Source organism: Numida meleagris, chromosome 3 (assembly GCF_002078875.1).
Source record: "Numida meleagris isolate 19003 breed g44 Domestic line chromosome 3, NumMel1.0, whole genome shotgun sequence".
NCBI classification, from domain to species: domain Eukaryota; kingdom Metazoa; phylum Chordata; class Aves; order Galliformes; family Numididae; genus Numida; species Numida meleagris.
The window spans coordinates 66,812,464-66,839,208 of record NC_034411.1 but is presented as its reverse complement, the minus strand read 5'-3'; the positions used below and the strand labels follow the sequence as shown (position 1 = coordinate 66,839,208).

Here is a 26,745-nt window from a genome sequence, read left to right as displayed (position 1 = left end):
AGTTGTGCTTTGGCTTTGAGGCAAGGAAAGGGTTAACCTAACACAGAAAACATGACCTAAAATGAAAATATTTTGTGAAGAAAATTCTAAATCTGAATTCGTATTTTGCACGCACCAAGTGCTAACTTAACACTATTTCAGAGAGCTAGATTAACTTGTCAAACCTTTCACTCTCCTGCCTTCCCCAGCGTTCAACTGCCATGGAAAACAGCTCTTATCTCCGAAACTTGGCAGACGGTCATGCTCACATGAAAGAAAGTTTACAAGTAAAATTCCATTCAACAGATTTTATTTATCAATTTGGTTTTGTGATTACAACTGTTTCAGTTTTCTTCCACTGAAGACAAAACAAACTTTTACAGCAACACTTGCAAAGAACATTCATAAGATAACAGCTTGCTACTTGCACAATCGGCTTCAAGAAAAAGCCAGGTAACTTGAAGAGTCACTACAGTTCAGTGCCTAAAACTGATTCAGGGGCAAATACAACTACGGATCTATGAGCTACCTTCCACTTCAAAACACAAGGCCGAGAAAAAACCGCAAGTTATTACTTCAGGTTATTTGCTAGTACACAGCACAGATTAGCTGATACTGCAGTTTTGCAAAGGAGCAATTCATTTTTATAGTGAGACAGCCAAGCACATGGCGACGATGTATAATCCAGCCTTCCCTCCCCCAGACAACTGAACAAGAAAAGCCATACACACAACTCTGTCAGCTGTGGATTACACCTCGTTGGCAAGGCTAACGAGCAACCAACGTGCAGTGCAGGCCTTCCAGTACACAACTGAATTGATGCAGTACAAGCTTGAGTTTTCGAGACTGGCATCTGTACACATCAAAAACCCTGGGTTTCCTAAAGTATTGGAAAGTAGCAATTGCTGGCACCAAGAAAACTTCAGTAACTAAGGCAAGGTATTCATTCTACCCTTTTAAATAAAATTTGAGGCATAAAGATTAAGCAATTTTAAGGCACTTGAAAAATTATTTTAGTTTGCTTTACCAACATATTTTACAACTTAAATCAGAATCAGCATAGCTCATGAATAAGCATTTTAGCAACATTTTACAGAGCAATGCTTTTGCAGCAAAGGCTCCCATGCTATGAAGTGTTCTGTAGCATTTTTCTGCAAGTTTTCCCAAAAGACAGCCCTTGGAGGCCAAATATATATATATATGTGTGTGTGTGTACTAGGAATACAGTTTGCTTTGCTGAGCTGAGAATTGTCACACTGTAGGAGAGTATTTTGCTCACTTCAAAGCACAGAATACAAGCTCATGGATATATTTTTAAACATGTAATAAAATAGTTTTGAGATAGGGAAAGGGCAGATTAAATGATTTCACAATAAGGCCAAGGTTATACCATCTAACCCACACGCTGTTGCTGGAAGCTGGCTGCTCACTTCTGTTTTAAAGAACCTGAGCTGATTGTCTTAGTTTTGTTTAGAAAACTGCAAGCTCATGAACTTGAAAATACAGTACTTGTGAATAAACTTTGTATTTTTTAGTAATTTGATTTTTCTATGCAGCACAATAGAAACAATGTCATTTGAACTAGAAGAACACCAAAAAGCAACTGTGCACTTCAGTAATTTGCAAACATAATTTGTTTAATACCTAAGCTACACTGCCATCACGGTTATCCGCATTAACGTTATCCTTTTGTTGCACTGGTACCAAATTCTAGTCAGATCACAGTTAGTAAGACAATATTACAAATCACCCTGAAATTGATGATCAAAGGATAGCATCAAAAGCTACCACCATGCGCTATACCCACTGCTTCATTTTATCTGTGCTTCAGTTTTTCCCGTGGGCTTATTTTTGAAGGTGTTTGCGTGGATCTACTTTGGCAATGACATAACCTTTGCTTACTCTCAGATCACAGGGCTGATCCAGCCAAGTGGAAAAAAAAAAACAAAAAAACAAAAAACCAGCATTTCGCTGAGTAGATTTCCTTAACCAGTTCACTGCAAGGTCATGCAAAACCGATAACAGGAATGAGGCTGGGGAAAAGAAACAGTCCTGGCAGTACCAGGACAGCAATCCCAACTCAAATCAAATCAGCAGATCCTCTGATTACATTGAATAGCTCCTGCAGCAAGCAGACACACACAAAAGTTAAAAAGAACTGAAATGAAGTTTCACCAAGTAAGCCTAAGAACAAGATAAAGTCAGGATTTCCCTAAACACTATTTCAAGTATAAATGCAAATTGTTGCCTTTTTAAACAGGGAGTGAACAGTACTTTATCACTTCAGTTTTATGGTTGGCCTTTGCACGTCAGAACAAAAAAAGGTAAACAACTTAAAGCTAGCTTGTAGCTGAACATTACTGTACCATGCTCCCTCACCCTCAAAAACAGTCAGTAAGGGCCAGTTATTCAGTGTAAAGATTCTGAAACTGGAATGCTCAATTCACACGTACTCAACTTTCTGTTTTCCTATATAAAGCTAGTACCTAAATATTTTAGTTATCTTTGAGATAGGTGGGACGCTTTTGCAGCCTACTAATTTTTAGTCATTTAAGGCACTAATTTTCATTTCCTCTTTACGAGAATTATCCCATACACGTCCTCTCTACCTTCAGCATGAGTTGGAAGGGGCGTGGGATTTCAGTTTGGAATGCAGTATTTTAATCAGGCAATCTCTTTTTCTTGTGTAAAAAATATATATATGTGGGTTTTTTGATTCCACTAAGACATTTTTTACTTCTACAATTTTGCTCACCTTTCTAGCAGCACACTGTGTGAGTTACAAGCTAGTATAAATGGTATTTCACCCCCTGAAGTCAGTCACCAATAATTCACTTCTTGACAAAACTGAAGGGATACTTTATCAAATGTTGATTAAATTAGCCTTCACAATAAGTCATGAGATTGTCTACTCAAGACAGCGTTGCCGCTGAATAAGAATCTCCGAATGTCTACATTTGGCATATCAAAACAAGTCCCACAGCAGCAGCCACTAAAGAAAAGACAGCCATTAGAACCCATGCAGAATATTGCAAGTAAACCTGCTGGAGAGATTCATATTACCTCTTGCCAAGTACAATGTTGCAAAAATATTCTTTCCAAGTCTTCTTTTAGAGATTTAAAGGGTATTATGAACTGCTGTCTTCCATGAGCAACAGAAAATATTTTGGTTCAGTGAACTATAGGTATTGGGCTACTAGTCCATCATAAAGTGACAGGTCCTAAAGTGTGTGATAGTTTCGGTCTTTCGACCTGCAGAATTTGTACAGAAAGAAAATAACAGCCTGCAGACCCAGAACAAGGACAATTCCACCTATGAAACTGGCAGCATCAAAAGTAGACTTGCGCGAAGAAGGTGCAGGAGTCACAGTAGCATTTGTACCTGCCAAACAACACAAAGCAGTTAGAGTTCATGAGGCTTACAGTTTCAGCGATTTTAGCAGTGGCTTCCTTCTATTTAAGATTCCTCAGACAAAACATCCAAACATCATAAATAAAAAATAAAAGTAAAGGTATGCCTAAATGCAGCTGCTGGCAAGCGATACTGTCATTTAATTAAGTAGTGTTTGCAAAAAGACTAGCCATTATTGCCAAACTGCTTTGGACCTCAGTACTGAGTAAGTCCTCCTCCTTTCCACAGAAGTGTAATATTGATATGGTCAGTGGAAATGTATTTTCCAGTCTTTCCTGCTTGTTCCAATTTTTTGCCTAAATTCACATCATCTTCCATCTACTGTAAGCATAATTCCTGGAATGAAGTACCAACTGAAGCCACAATACATGAATCTAGAAGCAACAGCCATTTGCTTTTGGCCACTTCTAAGGGCTTCACCTCATCAGAGCTTCTCATGAAACAGCATATTCAGGGCAGATGCTGAGATAGAATACTACAAGTTACTTATTCCCATCACTGGATGTCTTTTTTTTTTTTTAAATAAAAGTATCCCACTATTGCGCTGCAAGATAGAAGAACAGCTTCCAAAATAAGTCCTGCAGCTGAGTTTACAAAGCAACTTCCAGTCACGCTATCATGAAGTGGCCAGTTTATACAGTCTGACCAACATGTTTCTGACATTAAACATCTCACCAACCAGCCTTGTTGCGCAGGCTGTTACCTTGCCACGTCACTTCAACAAAGTTAAATTTGGCACAAAGCTAAGCGTCTTCCAAGACAACGCTTTTTAATTAACATAAACGCCTAAGCAGTTTATGCTTCAAGTGTACTAATAATAGCCATTACCTGGAATACTGGTTGTTTTGGCAGCTGAAGTAATGGGAGTTGTAGATACAGGAGCAAGCGTAGTGGTATTGGTGATGTTTGGAGCTGTTTGAGAGAAAAGTTAAATTCAGACAGTATGCACATACCGTAAGCTTCAAGAACAAAGTCTGCAAACATTTAAGTTATTACATAAATGATTGGTCTTGTTTTGCTTCAACAAGAATAAGCTTTGATCTCAGACTGTGCCCCACACAATTTAGATGTTCAGCTGCATGGCATTAAGCCAGCTTTCTGCAGGAAGGATTTATTTATTTAAGCTCACGGCCCGACCATATGATTGTTATCCAAATATTTCAAGCTTCTTCACATATCAGTGATGTTTCACTTAAATAAAAAACACATTTTTTTAAAATAAATGTTGGTACGTGAATAAGAAACAAGACAGCTGCATCAAAGCAAAGGACTTTCAATAACTAGCCTTTAGAAACAATATTTATTGTACTTAAGAAGTACTTAAATGGACTATCTCTAGCCAGGAGATAAGCACAGGATACTGAACGCTTTTCCCCAGAAATTCATTAACCACCACCAACATAATTGCAATGTGTGAACACTCACCTGTAGCTAGACTGTCTCCTAACAGTTCTTTGTTTATCAAAACAGAACTACAGGTCTCTGACCTTTCCCACCCCACAAGATTAGTATTACTAAAAACTAATGAGTATTCCACTACGTACCCGGGATAAGTGCCAGCATTTGTTCTTCTGCTCAAAGCTAAATGTCACCTCCCTGTATGCTGACACTGTATGCTGTAAGCTGTTGTGAGCATACTCAAGTACCAACTCCTGTTACCTCCCAGTTACTTTAAGCAGCAGATGCTTTCAAAGACAAGATTTTTAGAACTTCACTGTTAAGACAGTAGCATGTGGAAGAACAAAAGTTTCTGGACTGGGCAACAAAAAGTCAATCTGTAAAAACTCATTATTAGTGGAAATGACTAATGTAACTCAATTACCACTGAGACAATACTGGAAGGAAACACTTTCACTGTCGCAGTTTATACAGTTCACTTCCTCCAGGCCTTGAAATCATTTATGTATTTCATACCTCAGATGTTAAGCAGCCACGCTACCACCGTGATCTGCAAAAAAAAGTCCCATGTTCTCTTTTTCATTCACTAAGTCCTAGCTTACTGCCATTCTACAAGGGACAACAGAAGCAATCTTAGCAATGCACAGTGCATTATAACTGGCACTACATTTTCAAGTTCACTTAGCTGCTCACTAAGCAATCCCACGCACCCACTCATCACCTCCCTGGGTCACGTTGCTGCATATTACCTATAGTGGGATGAGCTGTGGTGACAGAACTGGATGTGGCATTGGAAGACGCTGTAGTAGTATTGGAAGGCGACGCTGTAGTATTGGAAGACGGCGTAGTAGTATTAGAAAAAGGAACCAGTGTAGCAGCTATGAAAGAATAAAAAGTTGCATTAAAAACATCAATGACAGCTTTAAACTGAAGAATAGTAACAGACTGAGCTTTAGGGAGGCATACGTAACACTGAATTCTATTGCAGTTCTGGTTTCAAATTACAAAGTAGCTGAATGTTCAGTTCACCACACTAACAGCGCAAGTTGCTTGAAATGAATACATGAAAAAAATTTGTCATAGGCAGTTAAGTCAAGCCGGTGTTCAACCTCACAGTGCAAATTTGTGTAGTCAACAGGGATGCTGTACATCAACTAAGATTCCTCAAAGCAAACAAAAGGAAGAACAGCCCTAGTACACGAACAAACTGCATAGGTTTTGTGCAGTAGCCAACTAGGTAATCAGTACTGCTTCCCAACCTCACTGGAGGTGTGAATGAATTCGACCTATCAAGGCCAACTAGAAATCAGAGTGGTTAGACAGCTGAATCCAAAGGTGGGCATGGTGCCTAGGACATCCTCAAGAATCTAAAAGTTGAACTCAAGCTGTCTGTTTTGAGGGCTGTTCCTAGAATAGGTGTAAAAATCCGAGTAGAGAACTTTCTACAACTTACAGCATTAACCGAGCTAATTCCATATAGACAGCTCATCTAAACTGCTGCTTGATAACACTGTGAACACTCATGCCTCAGCAACCTTTCTGCCAAAATACCATTATGTCTAGAAGCCTTTACAATTCATTCATTTTATTTTTTTCAGCACCTTGAAGCAATTCCGTATGGTGGGAAACCAGAACAGCCTGATTCTACAGAGGCACTTTGGATACACCAGAATCAATGCTCCCTTTAGTTCTACTTGCATCGAGGCAGCTTAGGTCTGCCTTAATATTTTTTCCATTTCAACCCCCAAAACGTAGCGCTGAACCATGACACTGTCTCTTTAAAAAAAATGTTTATGTCCCCCATTAACAATGGACAGTGCTAATTCAACTCTTCCATAGTGTCTGATAAAACTGAATTCTCAGCAGGAAGAATCAGTCATAGCTGGGGAATGGAGAGGAGATTGGTGAGCAGAGCTGGCATCTTACTTTCCCCAGCCACCCACATTACAGCCAACTGATTTCAGCTGACTTACAGAGGAGGACTGGCACCAGCTGGCCCAGGTACATCGCTCCTCCAGCCTGACTGAGCTATGTGAGCAGAGGCCAGGAAGACAGCTACTGAACTATTCAAAGTTACATGATGCTAATACTACCACCCTGCCCACTTACAGCCCAGTGCTCCCATGGCAACACTGCTCACTGCCAGCTCCCATGCACAAAACTAGGCCAGATGTAACATGATACAGGCTGTACCATACCAGTCACACTACTCAGGGTACACCAGTTTTCTGCTACCTTGGATAATGGAGAGCTGATGAAGTATACAGGTTCCTCTGATACCAAGCAAGATTCTCTACTAACGGCTACAATTAAATTTCCCTGAATATGCAGAAACTGAATGCAACATCCCAACAGCCTCACTACAAGGTGTAACATGAACAGATGGTAGAAATGCTGCTCTTAGGTATACAACAAAACATTTTAATAGCATGCTATTTCTGGAAAGCACTGAAAAAACTGGTACTTTGGAATTTTCCACTGATTTTAGCTCTTGATTGAGGAGCAGTAGTTACAATTTTAGACATAATACAGAAGTTCAAGTCTGGCAGCATTACTTCTGACTGGCTGCTGCCACCAGAAGCAGCACGGAGGCTTCATCTCTATTGGTGTGAGCCAGCCTCTTCCAGCAGCACTCTTGAACTAATCCAGACAAGAGCATTACAAATTTTTTGCTTACCGCCCTGCATCTTAAAACCAGAAAATTCTGTTTTAAAGTCTATTTCTTGTGAGCTTCCGGAAAGATTAGGTAGCTTCCACAGAAGCGAAGTTCTAGATTTAATCTAAATCATGCATACACCGCAAATCTGCCTTGCACAGAAAGCACAAATTCATGAAAAGCACAAAGTACATAAGCAACTAAACATCCAGCATCAAGGTTCTGTATGCAGTTCCATAACCGAGACCCTGCACTTCAAGACTACATGAAGCTCTGAAGTTAACAAAGCAGGAAAGTTTGCAATTTTTTTCCTCCCGTTTACTACATCTCAGATGAAGCAGCAGATTCAGCAAGTGAAACATTTTTTTGTTTAATACGAAGCTTACTCTCTTGAAGATACTGAGACATTCTTTACCATCTTTAAAGTACTTCTAAATAAGCGAGGCTATACCTAATAGGTGCTTTCAGCCTAAGAAACCAGGGCAGTAGCCAAACAGACTTGTTTACTCAAATACGTTAAGCTTCTTGAAATGACAACAGTACCAGTTACTGAATGAACAATAATATTGTGTATTTTAATATCACATCATAGGTTTAAGCTGGAAAAAAAGGGCTTATTTACATACTTGTACAATCATATGTAAACTGTAGAGGGCATTAACAAAGTTCAACAAATGAAGGAACGGCAAATGAGACTGTTATATTCAGATATTTAGCTTCCATGCTGTTTAAATACTCACATGAACATTGTTGTTCAGATGAACAGTTCTTATATGCCTCAGAAGCTGCTTCTGTTCCATTTACACATCTCTGTAAATCTGTCAAAGACAAGAATATTTAAATCAGCAGAATTTAGAAAAAAAGCATTTAGAGCTTCCTCTTAAACGCTAATAAATTGTTCTCAGGATAAACCAAAAGCCATCTTCTAGCAAGGATAACATTAAAACCACTTCCCCATACATGACCTCACTATTATATTAATGATTAAAAATTACACAGGTTTTAATACATTCTTTCACTACAGTTACTCCATCACATTTAATCAATACACTTACTTGGTTAAACACTGTTTTTCTAACAGTTTAGCTTGGTACTTTTCCTTTAAGGCCTACAAAAATTAGTCAGTGTTTTTACTATGTGTGACAGTAAGTTAAATATTTCATATTTGCAGAAACAGCATAAATCCTTACTGTCTTAGGAATTGTTAGTTCCAGCTCTTTAATAGATCCTTGACATTAAGACATCAGTTGCTTATTTGCTGTCTGTGCGCCTTTCTCCCTTGCCTCAGATTTTATCCTTTCCTCAAAGAAGTTACTTCAAACAGCTGAGAGATCTGCGCGCGTGCCTGCTGGTCAGACAACATGTATAGGATTTCTAAGAGCATCTTCCTGCAAAAAAAGGCCTCTACTGGACAAACAACATCCAGAATTCTTTTCATCAGTTCTGAACCGCCTTGGCCTTCATACATCACCTATCTACAATATTATCATTGCAGTCAAGCCATTCTCAAATCATCGTATCTATATCCACCTCACTTAAAAATCATGAGTGATTCTCCTTAGAGGAGATGGGGTCCTCATGGGACTTTGTCAACAGCAGCTTCGTCAGCTCAACCAAGTCACCTAGATGTATTTATACCCATCTTCCCTATAATAGGGAAAAAAAAGCTCTGAATGAGGCCAGCTTTACATTTTGGGGGCTCTACTACACCCCTTTCAGTGGGATGCAATTCATGGTTTTAGGATCACTACTCTTAACTAATCTCATTAAATGCGTTCCTTTTCAGTTCCAGAGTAGTGGCTGTGATCGGGTCCATGGCATAACCTCAAAAGGGTCTGATGCACCAGGATGCACCTGCCTGTCAGAATCCACTCCTGACTCCTTCACAGCAGGCACAAGCAGCTAGTTTGTCCTATTAACATTCTGAACCATCCCGAAAACATTAGCTAATCAACAGCACCGATTAAAATCAGAAGCCTTACAAATCTAGGATTATTTTGTACATTTTCAGGTGTCTTCACATAAGAACTTCAAATTTGCTCAGCACCAGATGCGAGTTATGAGTTAACGCCCCATTAGATTATCAAACAGAACAATCTATTTGCTGTAGTGAATGTTAATATAAATAAGTAAGATCTAGTTGGGTTAAAAGATCTGCATTGCACAGTCCTTACCTTTGCATTCGATCCACACGCAGCCCATTTCACGTGTGTCATTACCAATACACAAACTACATGTAGAAATATTTCCACAGATGTCTGGGGAAAAAAAAAGCCCAAGAAAAAAAAACAGATACACTGATTAGGACAAAACAATCCCTGTAAGAAGAACAAGCTCACCCATGGAAACAGTTCTTAGATGCGTAAGTTCTCACCTACAGATCTCCTGGTTTAAGGCACAATCTTTCACACTGAGCCAACTGTTCCTAAAAGTTACAGTCTGTATTTGTATCTTGTCAAAAGCTTTTACATTTCCCTCACAGTGCTAGTGATAGCCCCAAACCAGACCTCGCATATACATCAAGATTATGCCTCAAGTAACCTAACAATAGTGAATCTGGACAAACAACAGAAACATACGATTCCAATGAAATTACCAAACCCCACCAAATTTATACTGCAGAAACTTATTAAAACCTCAAATGGGGAGCTTGGTTCCTTTTGATTATGTTTCTCCGTTGAGTAATACAGCTGGCTTTTAAAAAAACCTGCAGTAGAAAGCAGCAGAAGGGAAATAAAGATGAGAGCTTAAGGGACGTCACATACAAATGCATATAAAAGAAGGCAGAAGTCAGACTATCCCTGCTTTGATCACAGCAGAAGCCAGCCACCCAACCAGTCCAGCTGCTTCTTTATGTCAATCGCAGTCCAGCACCGTTGCCTTAAAACCACAAAGTCAACACATCCAGTATCTGGATCAAATAAATTCTGTCCCCAATCTACAATTTCACTACATTAGTTTTGAATAAGACTTACAGTCATCATATTCAAAAAAAAACCACCCAAACCACACGTATTTACACTGCAGTCTCCAACTCATTGAATATAATACTACCCGCTCCATGAACTGATGGATATCTTTTGCTTTTCTCCATCCTGCTCCCCAGCGAAGCAAGCCTGACTAATCACAGATTTTAGCAATCAAAACAACAACCAGAAACACACCAGCTCTCTAACTTCAGTATTCTGGGAATTGGAATTGCGCCTGGATACTGCTGCCCTTGTTGGACATGGCAGGATGAAGCTAGAAATGCTTGCGCTATTTCTTTACATTTCCTGAGAGCAGACAGACAGAAAATGATCTCTGCCGACTCCGATCAGTGAGGTACGCAATAGTCTTGCCCTCTTCTCATTAGAAAGACAGCACTTGAACCACCTCAACAGCGATATGACTATCCCTTAATATCGGATTTCAGAAAAAAACATCCAATTCACATATCCTTCTGGGTAATGGGCAATGACCCAGCAGCCATTCGGACAGAGCTGGCCCCTGCGAAGCCCTCACGGGTAGGCATGCGATGTAGCACAGCACAGCCGGCTTTCAGTTTCCCTTCCAAGCCAGACTCACACGGGGTAAGAACACATTTTCTAAACTAAGGGATCGAGAGGCTCTGGCTTTTTTAAAATTAAAGGTTTCCAGAGCGCACCGCCAGCTGAGTTGGTCACTCTGAGAACGCGCTGCTGGGGGGGCTCGATCTCCCAGCGCAGCTCCTGCTCCAGAAGCCTCTCCTCGGGTCTCCCTCCGGGCTTACAGCGGGCTTCGGCACAAGAGGTGCCTGCTCCTCACCGGACAAACGCCTGCGGAACCGCCAACTCCGAGCCCAGGAGCAGGCGAGCCGACGCCCGCTCCCCGGAGGAGGCTGCGCGTCGCACACCTCGGCCGCACACCGCCCTCTCCCGCCGCACCGCGGGGACCGCGACCTCCGCTCCCCGGCGGCCCCCGCCGAGCACACGGAGCGGCGGGCGGCGGCGGGAGCGCGGCCCCGGTGACGTCAACACCGCCCGCAGCCCGGCCAGCGCCGAGCTCCCGGCGAGGAGCCGCCGCCGTGACTCAGCCGCAACCCCGTAACGGGCCGCACCGCCGGGCTCCCCGCGCAGCGAGCCGCCGCCGCCGCCGCCCGCGGGAGCGGCTCCGGGCCGGCCCGCCCCGCGCAACGGGCGGCGCGCCAGGGGACGGCGGGGGGAGGGAAGGAGGGGCTGCCCCGTCGGCGGCCGCCCGAGGGGGGGGCGAGAGGAGAGGGCGCGAGGCACTCACCCACGGCCGCCGCGGCGGAGGGGCTGTCGGGCATCGAATTACTTCCGACCGCCAGCCCGCAGAGCGCTGAGGCGAGGCACATGGCGACCAGCGGCAGCGCGGCTCTCCGGCCCATAGCGGCGGCGGCACAGCGAGGAACGGCAACTCCCGCTCGTCAACGCTTCCCCTCTCCGCTCTTCTCCCGCCCGCCGCCGCGCACCCTCCGAGCGCCGCCGCCCCCCCCGCCGCGTCACATGGGCGGTACCCCAGCGAGCCTGCCCCGCCCCCTGCCGGGGCGGTGACGCGGTCCCATCCCGCCCCGCCTTCCCCTGCACCCCCCGCCGCTCCGCGGGAGCGTTTCCCGCGCGTCACGTGCTACCACAGCACCTCCCCGCCCCCCTGCGATGGCCACGTCCCCGGTCTGCTGAGTGGCGGACGCTGACTGGCTGGAGGGGCCTCCCCTGCCCCCTCCCCAAAGGCGCGGGGCTGTGAGGGACTGACGGGGTAGTTTCCCTCCCGTTTTTTTCCTCTCTCTGTTGTTTTTTTTTTTTCTTTCTAAAGCAAGTTGTATCAACGTAGGTTATCAGCAGCGGACTCTGGAAATAAAACTGCAGATCTGCCTCAACATCTTGTGTAATGCCAACGTAGGCAAATGCTGGGAAACCGGGAGAAATATCCAGAGCTGTTTCTAATAAAGGGGAGCCAAGCCAGAGCTCCAAAGCACGTTTTAGCGTGGTACCATCGGGTGAAAAGAGAGGTGAATGAGGCACATCACGTTGGGAAAATTCCTCTGTTTCTCTTCAGCATGAGCTGAGTTGCACAGTAACGAGGAAGAAGCTGCCAACTAAACTTATAAACTTATTCTCCCATTCTCCTTTCTTGCCAGCTGGTGCTACATTGCCAAGAGACCAGAACAACATCGAAATCTTTAGACGAGCCACCTGTCGTGGGCTCTGGGAAGGCTCTGGAGGACTACCGATAGTTCATGATTTGGGTGGAGATGTTTCTCTCCAAGCTATTATGCAGCGTGTGGGATGGCTTGTGCATTGCCTTCCTGCGGTTGTTTGAATTCAGATTTTCTCTTTGCAACTCTTGTAGGTTATGGCGCATAGTCTATTTTCAGCAGTTTGTACAGTGTTTTGTTTGAATGAGGCTTTACATGAAGTATCATGCTGGCTACAGCCTGCATTTCATGAGGGCAGCACAGTAAACTTCTGTCCTTTTTAGACTGAAAACAGAGGGGACATATGTTAAATGTGGTTGATAAAAAACAGTGTGTATACATTCGGAAAAGCAGGGAGAAAATAAAGTAGATCAATACAAATAGAAGACTGCTGTCAGGGCAGGAATTACAGCTACAGCTTGTCTCCAGAAGCGAGTGAAAATATGTCTGTCCTGTAATCCTGGGGCTGGTGGGAATCCAAGTGAGTGATAAATGTGGTTTGTCTGTTTTTTCTTACAGTCAGCATCTTGGGACTTTGTTGAGGAATACGGTCAGCAGTACCGCAGCAGTTGGGGTTGTTGTTGTTGGATTTGGAATACAAGACTCATCAGTCTATTCATTTCTCATTGCACTGTTATATACTTAGTGGTTAGTAAAGAATTTACCTCTGCTTTGAATGTCAGGATGCAACCACTGCATTACTGGAAATATATGTAAAGTACTTGGCAAAAATGTGTAAAACTTAAGGGTCTGCAGATGTCTGTTTTAGGGAAGCACATCTGAAATGTAGTAAATGCCCAGAAATCTCAGCAGATCACCCTGCATCAGTAGTGCTGAGCGCCATGTAATGATGGGGCTTCTGAAGAGGTGCCGGGCGGAGCATCCCACAGTTTGGGGTGATGGCAATGAATGGAAGAAAAAATAGCAGATAAACTGAAGGAAACACATTTTTGGTTCAATTTGCAAATGTTTGTGTTCATTTCCAAAATGTCATTTCATCTGTGTGGCAAGAAGAGTGTATGTGAAGTGATAAGACATGGTCGATGTTTTTAAGGAGGAAAATACACCATCCAAAGTGGGTTTGGATATGTCATACCATTACATAAGGGTGCAAGAAGTGGAGTGAAAGGCAATGGGGAGAGGTGAGAGGGGCAGAAGGACAAAACCCTTATCCTGGGCAGCTGGGACCCGCACACTACGCAGGACGGGCTCTCAGAGAACACGAGGCATCCCAAGTCACATCAGAGACGTGAGTTACAAAAAAGAATGCGGCACAAAGCATCTTTTTGGCTTGAGGTTAACGTTTTGAACAAGATTATTCCTTTACTGTTTTACTGTTCATCATCCAGAGTTCCTCAAGTGTATCCAACTTGCAGCAACTGGACAAGCAGGAGTGAAGGACACACTCTTTCTTTTAAGTGACTGCCTCAATACTGGATGAAGGATTTCACCACAGTTTTGCTGGTAGAACGTCCTGCCCTGACTGATGCAAATACAGTAATTATGGCTGGCCTGCAGGATCATTATGCCTGAAATTCAAAGCATGTCCTGGTTGCGCTCTCCTCCTTTTGTTATAACGTTTTCCAAGTGGTGTACCTCCAACCAGTTGTCCCCCACCCAGCGTGTTGTACATCCAGCCGTTGTACTTTCTGTCAGATCAGTGTTCCTTGGCACAGGATCAGCTTTCTGATGCCTGATGTGAGCAGGCCTTTGCTACCCTGTGGGATCTCAAACATTGCCCGTCTCCAGAGCACGAGTTCTGTGCCCCGACTGCTGCTCAGGTCAGGTCCTTTGGACTTGAAGCACACGCTGTGCTCTGGTTTAGTCTCTTGAGGAGACACTGGGGACACAGTGGTGCAGCTGTGCTGCAGAGAAGACCTGCCGTGAGTGAGCCAGCCAGCGGCAGAGCACTTTTCCTGCACCCTCTGGACACAGCCTGCTGGAAGTGTGAATGTTGTTCAGTACGGGGTCTGCTTGCCATAGACAGGTCTTGATGCAGAAGCCAAGTAAACAGAAACTTAACAAAAGACTTCTCTTCAAATAAGAAGTTGAAGAATTGTCCTTTTAGCATTTTCTTCTATAACTTGCAGAACTAAAATGACTTTTCTTTCACCTTCAGATATGTGCATATGGTTTAAATTCCTTGCAAGAAATAGAAGCCACTAACCTGCATCCCAGCACTGAGTTTTGAAGCCATACCCTGTCACAGTATTTTCTCTGCAGCTTATGAAAAGTAATTTGTCAGGAAATATATTGTTTTATGGAGACTATATTTTCACCTTTGGCATGGAACTGTGAAATAAAAATAATTATTCTCTAGACAGTTTAGTTGATTTGAAATTTTCCTACAGATATCTTAGTTCCCGTGCAGTTGTCTAAGTATAGGTTTCAGAATTCTTTAGAGAATAAAAGAAGAAAATGTGTTGACAGCTCCTCAGCTAGCTGCAGACATATCAATATATTTTAGGTTTTTATTTCTCACAATAACTAAAGAAAAACCTGAATCCCCTTGGTAAAGTTAAGATGTTCGTTATACTCCCTCAGAGCACGTGGGATCAATGTAGGTCTATGGACTCTTCAAGCACGAAGCTAACCAGCTTGCTAAGTGATTTGTTAAATTCATCGCCATTTAGCAAAGAAGCATTAGAATGCTGCTTTTCCTGAAATCTCTTCTTAAGCTCAGACAAAACTGGGTCTCTCCTCATATTTTGCTAATTCCACCTCTCCCAGCTTGGACTGGCCCTGTTTTGCAGATTTGAGCGGCTCACACAGAGAGATCAGTGCAGGAGCAAAGGTCGCTCCCTCGGCACAGTCTCATTGTGGTGCTGGAAATACAGGCAAGAGATCGGTAAGCTGACTGTGCCCTCGCAGCCCTGACACAGCTCTCAAGATTGCTGCTCTTTCCTGTGAGCTTCCTGTGCACTTCCTTGTGGCCTCTCTCCAGCCTGCATTTTCATTTTCTCCTTTTAGTGCTTCTCTGCCATTCCCTGCTGAAGCCGTCAGCGCCCAGGCTCTGCACAGTTCATCACAGACATCTTGCATGCATGAGATCACCAACACCAGCAATCAGTTGTGTATTACATATTTTCATCCACAGGTAACCTTAAAGTTTCTTTCTGTGCAGTAACTTTATAAACAAGATTTTACTCTGGTTTAGTGACAATAATAACTTTAATCAAAAATAATTACTTGAAACTTACACCTGTTCTAACATTTCTCGTTTTATCCTGAAGTAGCTCAACCTGATTTCAGGGGTGTTTCTTTTAGCTCATAGCAGTCGCTGCAGGATCAAATGGCTGGCATTCAGTGACACCTTAGTGTCTGCAAACATTTTTTCCCTCCCTTCCTCTGATATATCTGAGTTGCAGCACGTAGGCTGCACTTGGAGTCGAAGCTGTGCTGTGCAATGGTGCCCTGAGCTGCACTCTGTGCTGTGTGGAGGTTGGTGGTAGAGGCAGAATTTAGCCAAGATTGGTTGGCTTTATCCCTCTGGGTGTGTTCCAGCAGTACTGTGTCTGCTTGTCACTATATAATCATACTAAGCTATAATCCAGAAACTGTAGACTGGCAGAAGTCTTTTTCTATACTTTATGTTCATACTTTTTTTTCTATACTCACATAAAAGTGCTTTTAACAACCTATAAGTGCTTTTTAAAGTAAGTCAAAATAACGATTCCAACACATTCACATATGCAGGAAGTGTTTGTTTTATCTTAACGTGAAAGCTGTCGAGGTCTGTAAAAAGCTGAGCAGAAAACAGTGCTCTACCTTGGTGCAAACGAGCTGGTGGTCATGGCTGGAAGGTCCCACAGTTCGTAACTTTGCAGGCCACTTTGGGCCTTTCATTGTACGTCGGTACAGATTCCAGTCGCTGGAGAACCCCCGTGCCCTCAATCAGTTGCCTGCAGTGGGGAGGAATAGCAGCTTTGATCCACCTTTGCTGCCCGAGCAGTATCCTCTGTCCCTGGAGCCCGCTCTGCAGCTGCCATAACAAAACCAAGCAGGCTCTGCTCTTTAGTGCGTTATTCTTCACCGTGGGGTAACAAACACCATTGGTTCTTGATTAAATAGTTGCTATTTAGCTTTTTAGGGGATATGAAAATACTATGAGTTACAGCAGTTACATTTATTTAAAGAGACAAGCCTTGCACCCAGCTACAAATGGCCATTATTTTTTAGGAGAAAGAAGTAAAAAACTGTGTTATCAGAAGTGACAGTCATTGGAAGTGTTTCCCTGAGAAATACCTTTCATTTCCTCCCTTTGCAGTGACAACCTGAGTCCTGAAAACAGTCCAACACTTTGCAGTCTTTACAGTTTTCAAGATCTTTTGAAAAAGCCTTAGATAATTAAAAGCACAAATTATCTGAACTCTTCCTCTGTTTTGAAAGTGAGATGGCTAAAAGAGAGAATGTTTTCGAGTTTTTCTATCTGTTAATTAAGAGCTTGTCCTGCAGAGATTAGCCTTGTAACGGAGGTCAGTTGTGCTCAAGGATCCTGCACATTCCAGATTACACAGCTGGTGGCAAGGCAGGAACTCAAGGTAAACACCAGGGGTTGGAAATCTATCCAGCCAGCCACCACATCTGGCTTATTCTCTGTAGCTTAGGCAGTCATGCTTTTCACGTCCTTCCAAAATGCTATCTGTAACAGTGACATGCAAGCAGCACTGCAGATTTCTCTCTCTGAAGCAAACTGCACAGAGCAATGATCATCCTCATTACATTTATGAAAAGCTAAAAATCCCAACAGAGCCAGCCCTACATTAATTTACTGAGACAAACATTCACTAAAACAATTTATCTCGGCCACTGAGAGCTGAGCAGAGACCGGAGGCTCTGCTCTGTGCCCGTTAGGACACACCTCCAGCTGACACCAAGCTATGCAGGCACCTCTTTGCAGCTTTTGTCGCTGAGAGATCCCAGCAGCCCTCTTAGCTATGCCATTGGGTTTTTCATCTTGATCAAGCCAGGCCAGGGCAAAGAAATGAAAAAAAGGATGTCAGTAGATACATCAAATGTGACTTATCCATCATCTCCCTGGCCAGAGATATCCTTGTTGCAGTTGCCATAGGAATTGCATGGACCTCCATGTCCTGCAGAGCTAGGGCATCCTATGTGCCACAGAAGATGCAGGCTTGTGCATACATACCCAAAGGCCACACATTTTTTGTCCAGGTAGGGAACTGGCTGGAGGGTGATGTAGAACTGGGAGCCGTTGCTGTGGCGGCCCTTGTTAGCCATCCCAAGGACTCCTCTTCCCTTGTGAGGAACGGCAAAGTTTTCATCTGGGAAAAGAGTTCAGGGATAAAAGGCAGAATCTGTGCTGCTTCCTCTGTTCCTCTTCACTTCCAGCTCCCATAACCTCTCATGTCTTTCTTCCCCACTCACCCTTCTTTTCCCCAAAAGGTTCCTCATCAAGTCTTGTGTGAGTAAAGTCTGGTCTGAACCAATGTCCTTCCTCAAAAAATCTTCCCACTACTATTCAGTTCTCAAGCAAGCAAAGAAGCCAATTAAAATATTTTGATTTTAGCATTCTCTCTTTTTTTTTTTTTTAATATTTTTTACCCTGTTTGAGTGCCTTTCTCAGAAGCTGATTCATAAAAATGGTAATTAAATGTTAACTGAATAGTTACTCCCTGAATGCTGACTCGTGGTTCACAAAATGTCTTCAGCAGTCTAATTTTGGATTAGGATGCTTTGTGCTATGATACGGCTCTCCTGTCCAAGTGATTCTCTGTAATTACCTCAGTACTTTGAGCTCATTACAGTAAAATGTAGCTGCGTCCCATTAATGTCAGCAGGCATTGCAGTGAATGGAGGCATGCCAACCACCCAGTTTTGCAGAAAAGTTTCACCATCTGACAGAGGCATCTGTCACTGTTTGCGTCTATCAAAGATATTTGTCCTCTGCCCTCTGTGTAAATAGTTTGGCAGGAAGAACTCAGAAAGCAATCTAAGCCTTAAAATAGGCAGGCATATCCAAGCGAACACCTTGCTAGGGGATGAAAAGCAACGTGCAGCTTTTAAAGGAAAAGGAGAAGGAGCAGAGCCCTGGGCAGCAGAGCTGAAACCCGCCTAGCTACTCAGTTCCAGCCTGCTTTGGCTTGGTCCCGTAGCCTCAAGGTGAAAGTGGGCTCTTCGCTGCCTTTGAAAATAAAGTTTTCAGCTACACTTGGCACTTCTGATCTCACTGTTGGCTGCTGCCCAGCCTGCTCAAATGTAACATTGGTGGTGACATTGTCAGTAAGAAGGCTTTTACATAAGAGAAGATAAATCAGTTTCAAAAGTGCTTTAGCTGACCTAAAATGCCTTTATGGGCAGCATTTAATCCAAACAGAATATCCCAAATGTCTGTGTCAGTTACAAGGGTTATTTTTCTTAAATCTTGCATGTAATAGTGTTCTTTTTTTTTCTTTAAATGTAACTACTTTCTATCAGCATGAGGGAACATTTATTGTTAAATTTTCCCATGCCTGTCATTTCTCAACTTTCACAGATTTATAGACGTTCTACATTCAGTCAGATTCAGAATTAATTCACATCCAGAGATGCAGAACCGATAGTGGCAATGCCTGTGGTGTGCCCAAGCCTTAAAAGCTGCCTGAGGTCCAGGAAGTCTGGAGTTGAAGCCAGCTCACTTCCATTACTTGAAACACATTTAAGCAGAAGTTATCGGCTGCCTGGAGATCTGCAGCTAACCCACTTCTGTGTGTTTGCAGTTTGAAGCAGGCAGGCAGGTGACACTCTGCCCTGATTTCACTAGGGAAAAGGACTGATGGATCTGAGTATCCAGCACAAGACATCAGAGGAGGGGGGCCAGACTGCAAGTCAGTACCTAAGCCAAAATCTCACCAAAAATCAAACCATTTCTGCAAGGGAAATGAAGGAAAATCCCCAGGTTATTCTGTAAGATCAGATAAACAGTTTGATTTCTGTTGAAATTTGACATTTGTACAGTGAGGTAATTTAGAAAACATACCTTCAAATGTGGGACCATAAATTGACTCTCCTCCATCTCCTTTCCCAGTTATGTCTGTTGGGTAGACAAGGAGTAATGGTCAGAGGTCGGGTGTATCACAGGCATGGTTCAGGGCTGAGTGGCTCCAGCAGAGCTTGGAGACATGGGTTGCCCATCTTCCAGGGAAACCAATCTTTCTCTTTTAATACCAACATTTTAACAGACTTTTTGGAAGAGCTTTTAATGAGTCACTACATCAGCCAAGGCACGGGTAGGCTGGGAGAAAGGCATCAATTGCAGTGAATGGGGTTGGAGCAAGGAAGGAGGAAAAGGCCGCTATGATGTTATGGCGGATTAATACTGCTAACTTGCCTGAGAAAAATGATTTGGTAAAAGAGAAATGGAAAAAGGGTTCTGATGGGCAAGGCAGTAATTTTAGGTTGCTTTTGTGGACTACATAGATAGCTGCTTAGATATTCTTGGACTTTGAAAGTTCGTCTTCAAAGTATAAACGAAAAATGGACTTGAGCACTCCCACTTGCATTAAGCAGGGCAAACACAGGTAAGAAACACAAGTAGGTAAAACAGATGATTGACAAAAAGGGAATGAGTAATGAAGGCAGTCTCTTCCGATACAGCTCTATTATCTTGTCCTCTCTCAGGGTGTCAGATAGCCTGTGTGATGAGATCTTCACTGTGCCTTTCTCCTCAGTTCGCAGTGCCGGACTCCAGGCATGGCTATGCTGCTCAGGCAGCTCACCAGCATGTCTGGCACGGCTCTGAGACTTGACTAAATGCTTCCCTTCGTTAATCTCTCATTAAAACAAGTAATATGTTTTCCTGTGGATGTTCCTGGTGTTTTAATGTTTTCATTTAGTTCTCTAAGTACTTAGCGAAAGATCTTTTGAGAAAGTCTTGGATAATAAAAAGAACAAGTTATCTACACTTTTCGTCTATTTAGAGAGTGAGATGGCAAAAGGAGAAAATATTTTCCAGCTTTCATATTTGTTAAGATCTTATCCTGCTCTTAATAAGAGATTAGCTTTAGTTTGGTTACATGTGCTTGGACTATAACCCATGCTGGTCATCCCATCCCACTTCTGCTGTGACCCAGGTTTATTCAGGACATTTGGAAATGCACCTCCTCCTTGGATCCACACGGGTTTTACCAGCCGATGAAAACAGGTATTTTTGTAAGTGAGTTCTTGGCCACTGCAGGGAGACATCACTCCTCCTTCACACAGAGCACGGAAATTCTCACAGGTTTTGGGGCATACATCAGAAAAGAGCTGTAAAATGAGTATGAGAGGAAAAATGTGAAATTCGTAACTGACATCAGCTGGCCAGATTTCAGCCTCCCTTCCCTCAGGAAGTGAAAATCCAACATTTGGTATCTTTGCTCCTTGCTTTTGATGTTCTACTCAGCAACTTACCTCAAACAGAAGTGTCCCGATGGGCTGCTCCTCAATGGCTATGTCCAAGTACACAAACACGTGCTGTTTGGGCCAAAAAAACAAATCCAGTGAGATGAAGGCCAACTTTTAGTGCAGCCCTCCCTTTCTAATGCAGGTCAGTGCCAGCAGCCCAGTGTGAGCCATCTCAGCACGTCTGTGGGACTGTCAGTACAGAACTGTACTCCTATTGCTTTGTTTAAGCAAATAAAAAGGCAGAGGATGTTTCTCTCTTTTCTAGGCAGAAATAATCTGGCAGCGTCAGGGCCAACTTCACCTTGCATTTGTTTGTGTGCCTGCTGTGGCCTGTATGATGTGGCAGGATAAATGAATTAGCAGGAATAGCCATCACCCCACCAAAAGGGACAGTTCTTGCTATTTGCCCTTAATTCTCAAATCCACATGGAATCAGTGTGATCTGCTGTGTTTCATCTGAGTACTATCTTTTATCTGGAGTACAATGTCCACTTCTGGGCTCCACAGTTGAAGAAGGCTGGGCTTCTAGAGAGAGTCCAGCAGAGGGCCACAAAGATGATGAGGCATCTGGAGCATCTCCCTTGTGAAGAAAGGCTGAGAGACATGGGACTGTTCAGCCTGGAAAAAAGAAGACTGAAGGAGGATCTTATCAATGCTTGTAAATACCTAAAGGGCAGGAGTCAAGTGGATGGGGCTGGGCTCTTTATGGTGGTAACCAGTGACAGGACAAGGGGCAGAAGGCACAAACTGGAACGCAGAAAGTTCTGTATGAATGTGAGGAAAACCTTCTTTACTGTGAGGGTGACAGAGCACTGGAGCAGGCTGCCCGGAGAGGTTGCTGAGTCTCCTTCTCTGGAGACAGTCAGAACTCACCTGGACACTTTCCTGTGCAATTTACTGTAGGGAACCTGCTTTTAGCAGGTGGGATGTACTCAGTGATCTCCAGAGGTACATTCCAACCCCTACGATTCTGAGATTCTCTAATAATACATTCAGTTGATTACACATCTTGCATTCTTCTTGTAAAACCACATTACTTGCCTGGCTGCTCTTCAGGTGTTTGGTGTAGAAATCCTCAGTGATTGCTTGGTAAAGGGCCTCAGGCTTAAAATCGCAGTAGCCCCATTTGTGGTAGGCCCACTGGAGCAGCTCCTTCTCATCGCCCAGCAGCCATCCATTAATGAAGCACATCACACTGGAGGCATATGCCCACACCTCACCTCTCAGCTCCTGCATGGCAGAGGGAGAACACACAGCCACAAGGGATTATTTTCACGTTTAGCAAAGATGCTGTACCATGGGTTGGATGGCCTGTGGTATTTTTGTGCTTTTCCTACTTTTAAACTCACAAATCTTGCAACCCAAAGGGTCTGCAGCAGGGGTTTTGGTGAGGTTTGCTGGAAGGGAAAGAGGCATCAGCATAGCAGCTGGGCAGCTGAGGCAAGGAGTAAAGCAAAGAGCAGCTGAGGTCCCTTTGTTTGGCCCAGAGCAGAAGAGGCTGTGGGGAGGCCAAATGGAGGCATACAGCTCCTCACAAGGAGCAGAGAGGCACTGCTGGGATCTTAGAATCGATCACAGAATCACCAAGGTTGGAAAAGACCTCCAAGATCATCCAGCCCAACCACCCACCTACCACCAATATTCCCCACTAAAAAATGTCCCTTTGTACAACATCTAAATGCTTCTTGAACATCTCCAGGGATGGAGACTCAACCACCTCCCTGGGCAGCGTGTTCCAGCACCTGACCACTCTTTTGGAGGAGAAATTTTTCCTAATATCAATCCTGAACTTCCCCTTGCACAACTTGAGGCCATTCCATCTTGTCCCGTCACTAGTTATGCAGGAGAAGAGGCCGACCCCCAGCTCACCACAGCCTCCTTTCAGGGAGTTGTAGAAAGCAATAAGGTCTTTTCCTGAGTCTCCTCATCACCAGACTGAACAATTCCAGTTCCCTCAGCCACTCCTAATAAGACTTGTGCTCCCGACCCCTCACCAGCTTTGTTGCTCTTCTCTGGACACATCCCAGGGCCTCAATGTCTTTGTTGCAGTGAGGGACCCAAAACTGGACACTGTATTTGGGGTGCAGCCTCACCAGAGCTGAGTACAGGGGGATGATCCCCTTCCTGCTCCTGCTGGCAACACTATTTCTGATACAGGCCAGGATGCCATTGGCCTTCTTGGCCACCTGTGCACACTGCTGGCTCATGTTCAGCTGCGCATCAACCAACATCCCCAGATCCACTTTCTCCACACAGTCTTCCAGCCGCTCTGCCCCAAGCCTGTAGCATTGACTGAGGTTGTCATGGCCAAAATGCAGAACCCAGCACTTGGTCTTTTTGAACTTCATCCCACCGGCCTCAGCCCAGTGATCCAGCCTGTCCAGATCCCTCTGAAAGGTCTTCCTACCCCCAGGCAGATTGAGACTTCCTCCCAACTTGCTGTCATCTGCAAACTTTTGGAGGGTGCACTCAATCCCCTAGTCCAGGGCTGCCAGCTTCTCTAGGAGGATGCCGTAGGAGGCAGTATCAAAGGCTTTGCTGGAGTCTAGGTAGACTGTGTCAACAGCCTTTCCCTCATTCACCAGGCAGGGCACTCAATCGTAGAAGGAGATCAGGTTGGTCAAGCAAGACCTGCCTTTTGTGAACCCACACTGGCTGGGCCAGATCCCCCGGTTGTCCCACGCATACTGCGTGATGTTGCTCAAGATGATCTACTCCATAACCTTTTCTGGCACTGAGGTCAGGGCTGACAGGCCTATAGTTCCCCGAATCCTCCTTACAACCCTTCTTGTAGTTGGGAGTCACGTTGGCAAGCCTCCAATCCTCTGGGACCTCTCCAGTTGAGCAGGAATGCAGATAGATGGTAGAAAGCAGCTTGGCAATCACCTCTGTCAGCTCCCTCAGTACCCTCAGGTGGATCCCATCTGGCTTCACAGACTTGTGACCAGTCCAGGTGGAGTAGTAGGTCTCTTAACTGTTTCCACCTGAATTATGGGGAGTTTATTCTGCTCCTCACCTGAGACTTCCAGGTCTGGTGTTAGAGTACCCTGAGAACAATTGGTCTGGCTTTTAAAGACAGATATAAAGAAGGCATTGAGAACCTCAGCCTTTTCCTTATCCTCAGTAGTCACATTCCCTACTGCATCCAGTAGAAGATTGAGAATTTCTCTCCTTAGCCATCCTCTTACTGTTAATATAAGGTTTTTGTTCTTTTACTACAGTGACCAGGTTGAGTTCAAGCTTGGCCTTTACCCTTCTAACTTTCTCCCTGCATATCCTAACAATTTCTTTGTACTCTCCCCAAGTTGCCTGTCCCTTCTTCCACAGGAAGAAGGTGACAGCGACAGGAGCTGAAAGGACAGCATGGAGCTGTGTCAGGAAAGGTTCATGCTGGGTGTTAGGAAGAGTTTCTTCACAAGAAGGTGATCAGGCACAGAACAGGCTGCCCAGGCTGGTCACAACGCTGAGCTTGCTGGAGTTGAAGAAGTTCCTGCACAACATGCTCAGACATATAGTTTGATTTTTAGGGGGTCCTGTGCGGAGCCAGGAGTTGGACTTGATGATCCTTATGGGTCCCTTCCAACTCAGGATATTCTATTACTCATGAGCCAAGGTCTACTCAAGTATAGACACACAGCTATCTACTAGTTATAGAGAGTTACCTTCTTTTTCTCCTGTAAATATTCATTCCATGCAAATTCTAATAAAGGATGTACTACAGGATCTGCAAAATTGCTTGGAAACTTCAGCTTCAGTGCCTAGATATACCAAATGTGGAAAAAGAAATTGCTTATAAGTAGTATAATAGCCCCACCCATCCATCCTATCCATGTTTGCACTTCCCTAATTAATTACAACCTCAGCCACAGCCCCAGTAAGTCCAGTGATTGCACCACACCCCTCCTGCATCAGCAGAATTCCTGGCATCTGCAGAAGCACAAACTGCTCTGAACACCTGCTCACAAATGTTGTGGGAGATTTTGTAGGAATGTCTGCTTCACAAATATGAGTTACACTCTCCTCCTCTGCCACGTGAGATGGATGCAAGCAGCGAGACATTCAAAGATCTCTGAGCGTCATCAGCTGCATTTCTCCGTGCATTTCAACAGCTGCAGTCCTGTAGGTGTCTAAGCCCAGGGGCAAGGATGTGGGACAAGGCAGGACTTTGTTGTGCATGATTCTACTGCGTGCTGTGTGGGACTGCCCAGCCATACCTGGCTCTGTGGAGCATCCCTGTGGCTCCCAGGCCCTCCCACCCCATTTCCACTCATTCCAGCACTCCCCACTGCTCCCAGTTACCTCCGCTGCACACTTGGCCACATGGAAAGCTGGGTCCTGGAGCAGCCCCGTCACCTCCACCACCACCGGCAACCGCTCACGGTCCATGGCAACTCTTTGTCAACAGAACCCGGCACCATAGCAACACAGCAAGGGGGGGTAAAGCCTGCCTGCAGCATGTGTACATCCTGTAGAACCCTACAGAAAGTTAGGGAATGTCCAATTTCTCTTTTTACCAGGGAGGAAGGGAAAGTGGATGACGTGCAATGCGGGCAGCAGAGCAGGGAGCTGGCACCCAGATCTTATTACCGATCCCCTGAGTGCTGCAGCATTTAAAGGATTGACCTGGGATGAGGATCCTGATCTTGGCAGTGTCTGACAGCAGGTGCCCAGCAAAAAGTGCAGAGGGGAGCGAACACAGCACTGGTGATTCCCCATTGCCTTCCCAGTCTGCGGCCAGCTGCTGCTTTTGGGTTCTGCAGTACCTGAGCGCTCAGTTCCCCTTGGTGAATCTTTTCATTGTGCATTTATTTACTTGCTGTCCAAATGGAAAAATCCCACAGCACTGAGATTTACAGCTTAGTACCACGCTTGATAAAGAAGTGTCTGCCCCAGGGAAGCTCCTAACAGCGTGCTGCAGCGGCACGCCAGGACACGATCTCTGTGCTGAACGCAGCACAGTGCCTCGACAAAGCAGTTCTGGAGGGGTCGCGGCTGTCACAGCAAAGCTTTCTGCTGCCTTCGCAGGTCTGGTCGCTTTCTGCTAAATCATCCATCCCACACAAACGCGGTTTTGCGGGATGGCCATGGGTTCAGCTGGGGCTGCTGCTGCCTCACCTGTGCTGGGTCGTATCTTACAGAGGAAGCTACTGGCCAGCTTTTTCATGTCTCCACTAGGAAAAAAATATCACTTTTGACGTATTAAAATCCCATCAGAGACGGGGCTTTAATTTGCACTCGCATGTGGGGTGACAGAGAACAAGCTGAGGTATGAATCTAACTAAACACGGCATGCAGGAGGGTTCAGCTACAGCTGCTTGTTTGAGTCTCTGAGGAAAGGGAAAGGGAAAAGGGAGCCCTTTTCTTCCTCCTGCCTCGGGCTGGCACAAGGGCTCCATAGCCTCTGCAGACTGTGACTCGTAGAGCCTAATTTTAGTAGAACGATCATATGGCTTCTGCTCCAGCCAAACTTCCAGCCCTATATAGACTCCAGAAGTGAAGCAACATACCCAGAGTCAAATATAAAATAAGGTACACTTCAGAACATATTCTCTTTGGTCTCCATTATTCTCTGTATTTACCTTGATACACATACTGATGTTCGTTTCAACTTTTAAAATGCCTCTTTCCTCCTTTTTGTACTATAAAATATAAAACTTAAAACCAAAGCAACCAACAGCGTATTATTTTGAAACAAAATATTGATGCCATTATTTCCTAAGCGTGCTTAAATTTACACTC

At 44.4% G+C, this 26,745-nt stretch overlaps 2 protein-coding genes across 8 annotated transcripts; both read right to left on the bottom strand.

The window, feature by feature from the left end:
• On the bottom strand, window positions 273-11,942 carry CD164 (CD164 molecule). Its single transcript, XM_021392871.1, has 6 exons — window positions 11,700-11,942; window positions 9,620-9,703; window positions 8,186-8,263; window positions 5,539-5,667; window positions 4,220-4,303; window positions 273-3,361 (listed from the first exon to the last, which is right to left on the bottom strand). The coding sequence occupies exons 1-6, from the start codon at window positions 11,812-11,814 to the stop codon at window positions 3,201-3,203; spliced, it is 651 nt and encodes a 216-aa protein (XP_021248546.1). The 5' UTR covers window positions 11,815-11,942; the 3' UTR covers window positions 273-3,200.
• On the bottom strand, window positions 16,196-25,437 carry PPIL6 (peptidylprolyl isomerase like 6). 7 transcript variants are annotated; one of them, XM_021392865.1, is made up of 8 exons: window positions 25,306-25,437; window positions 24,669-24,764; window positions 22,048-22,236; window positions 21,013-21,075; window positions 20,721-20,868; window positions 19,601-19,654; window positions 17,771-17,906; window positions 16,196-16,603 (listed from the first exon to the last, which is right to left on the bottom strand). In XM_021392865.1, exons 1-8 carry the CDS (start codon window positions 25,390-25,392, stop codon window positions 16,516-16,518), a joined length of 861 nt encoding a protein of 286 aa, XP_021248540.1. In that variant the 5' UTR covers window positions 25,393-25,437; the 3' UTR covers window positions 16,196-16,515. The 7 variants fall into 7 exon arrangements, with proteins under 7 accessions (XP_021248540.1, XP_021248539.1, XP_021248543.1 ...); XM_021392864.1 differs by having other exon boundaries at window positions 16,311-16,523; XM_021392868.1 differs by lacking the exon at window positions 16,196-16,603 and adding an exon at window positions 16,733-17,263.

Excerpts from the sequence above, each read along its gene's own strand:
- CD164 (XM_021392871.1), bottom strand. The coding sequence starts at position 11,814 with ATGGGCCGGAGAGCCGCGCTGCCGCTGGTCGCCATGTGCCTCGCCTCA. Across the intron at positions 9,704-11,699 it reads CTCCGCCGCGGCGGCCGTGG|ACATCTGTGGAAATATTTCT; the intron begins GTGAGTGCCTCG and ends TTTTTTCCCCAG. Across the intron at positions 8,264-9,619 it reads CGTGTGGATCGAATGCAAAG|ATTTACAGAGATGTGTAAAT; the intron begins GTAAGGACTGTG and ends TGTCTTTGACAG.
- PPIL6 (XM_021392863.1), bottom strand. The coding sequence starts at position 25,392 with ATGGACCGTGAGCGGTTGCCGGTGGTGGTGGAGGTGACGGGGCTGCTC. Across the intron at positions 24,765-25,305 it reads TGGCCAAGTGTGCAGCGGAG|GCACTGAAGCTGAAGTTTCC; the intron begins GTAACTGGGAGC and ends TGGTATATCTAG. Across the intron at positions 22,237-24,668 it reads ATTTACAGGAGAAAAAGAAG|GAGCTGAGAGGTGAGGTGTG; the intron begins GTAACTCTCTAT and ends TCTGCCATGCAG.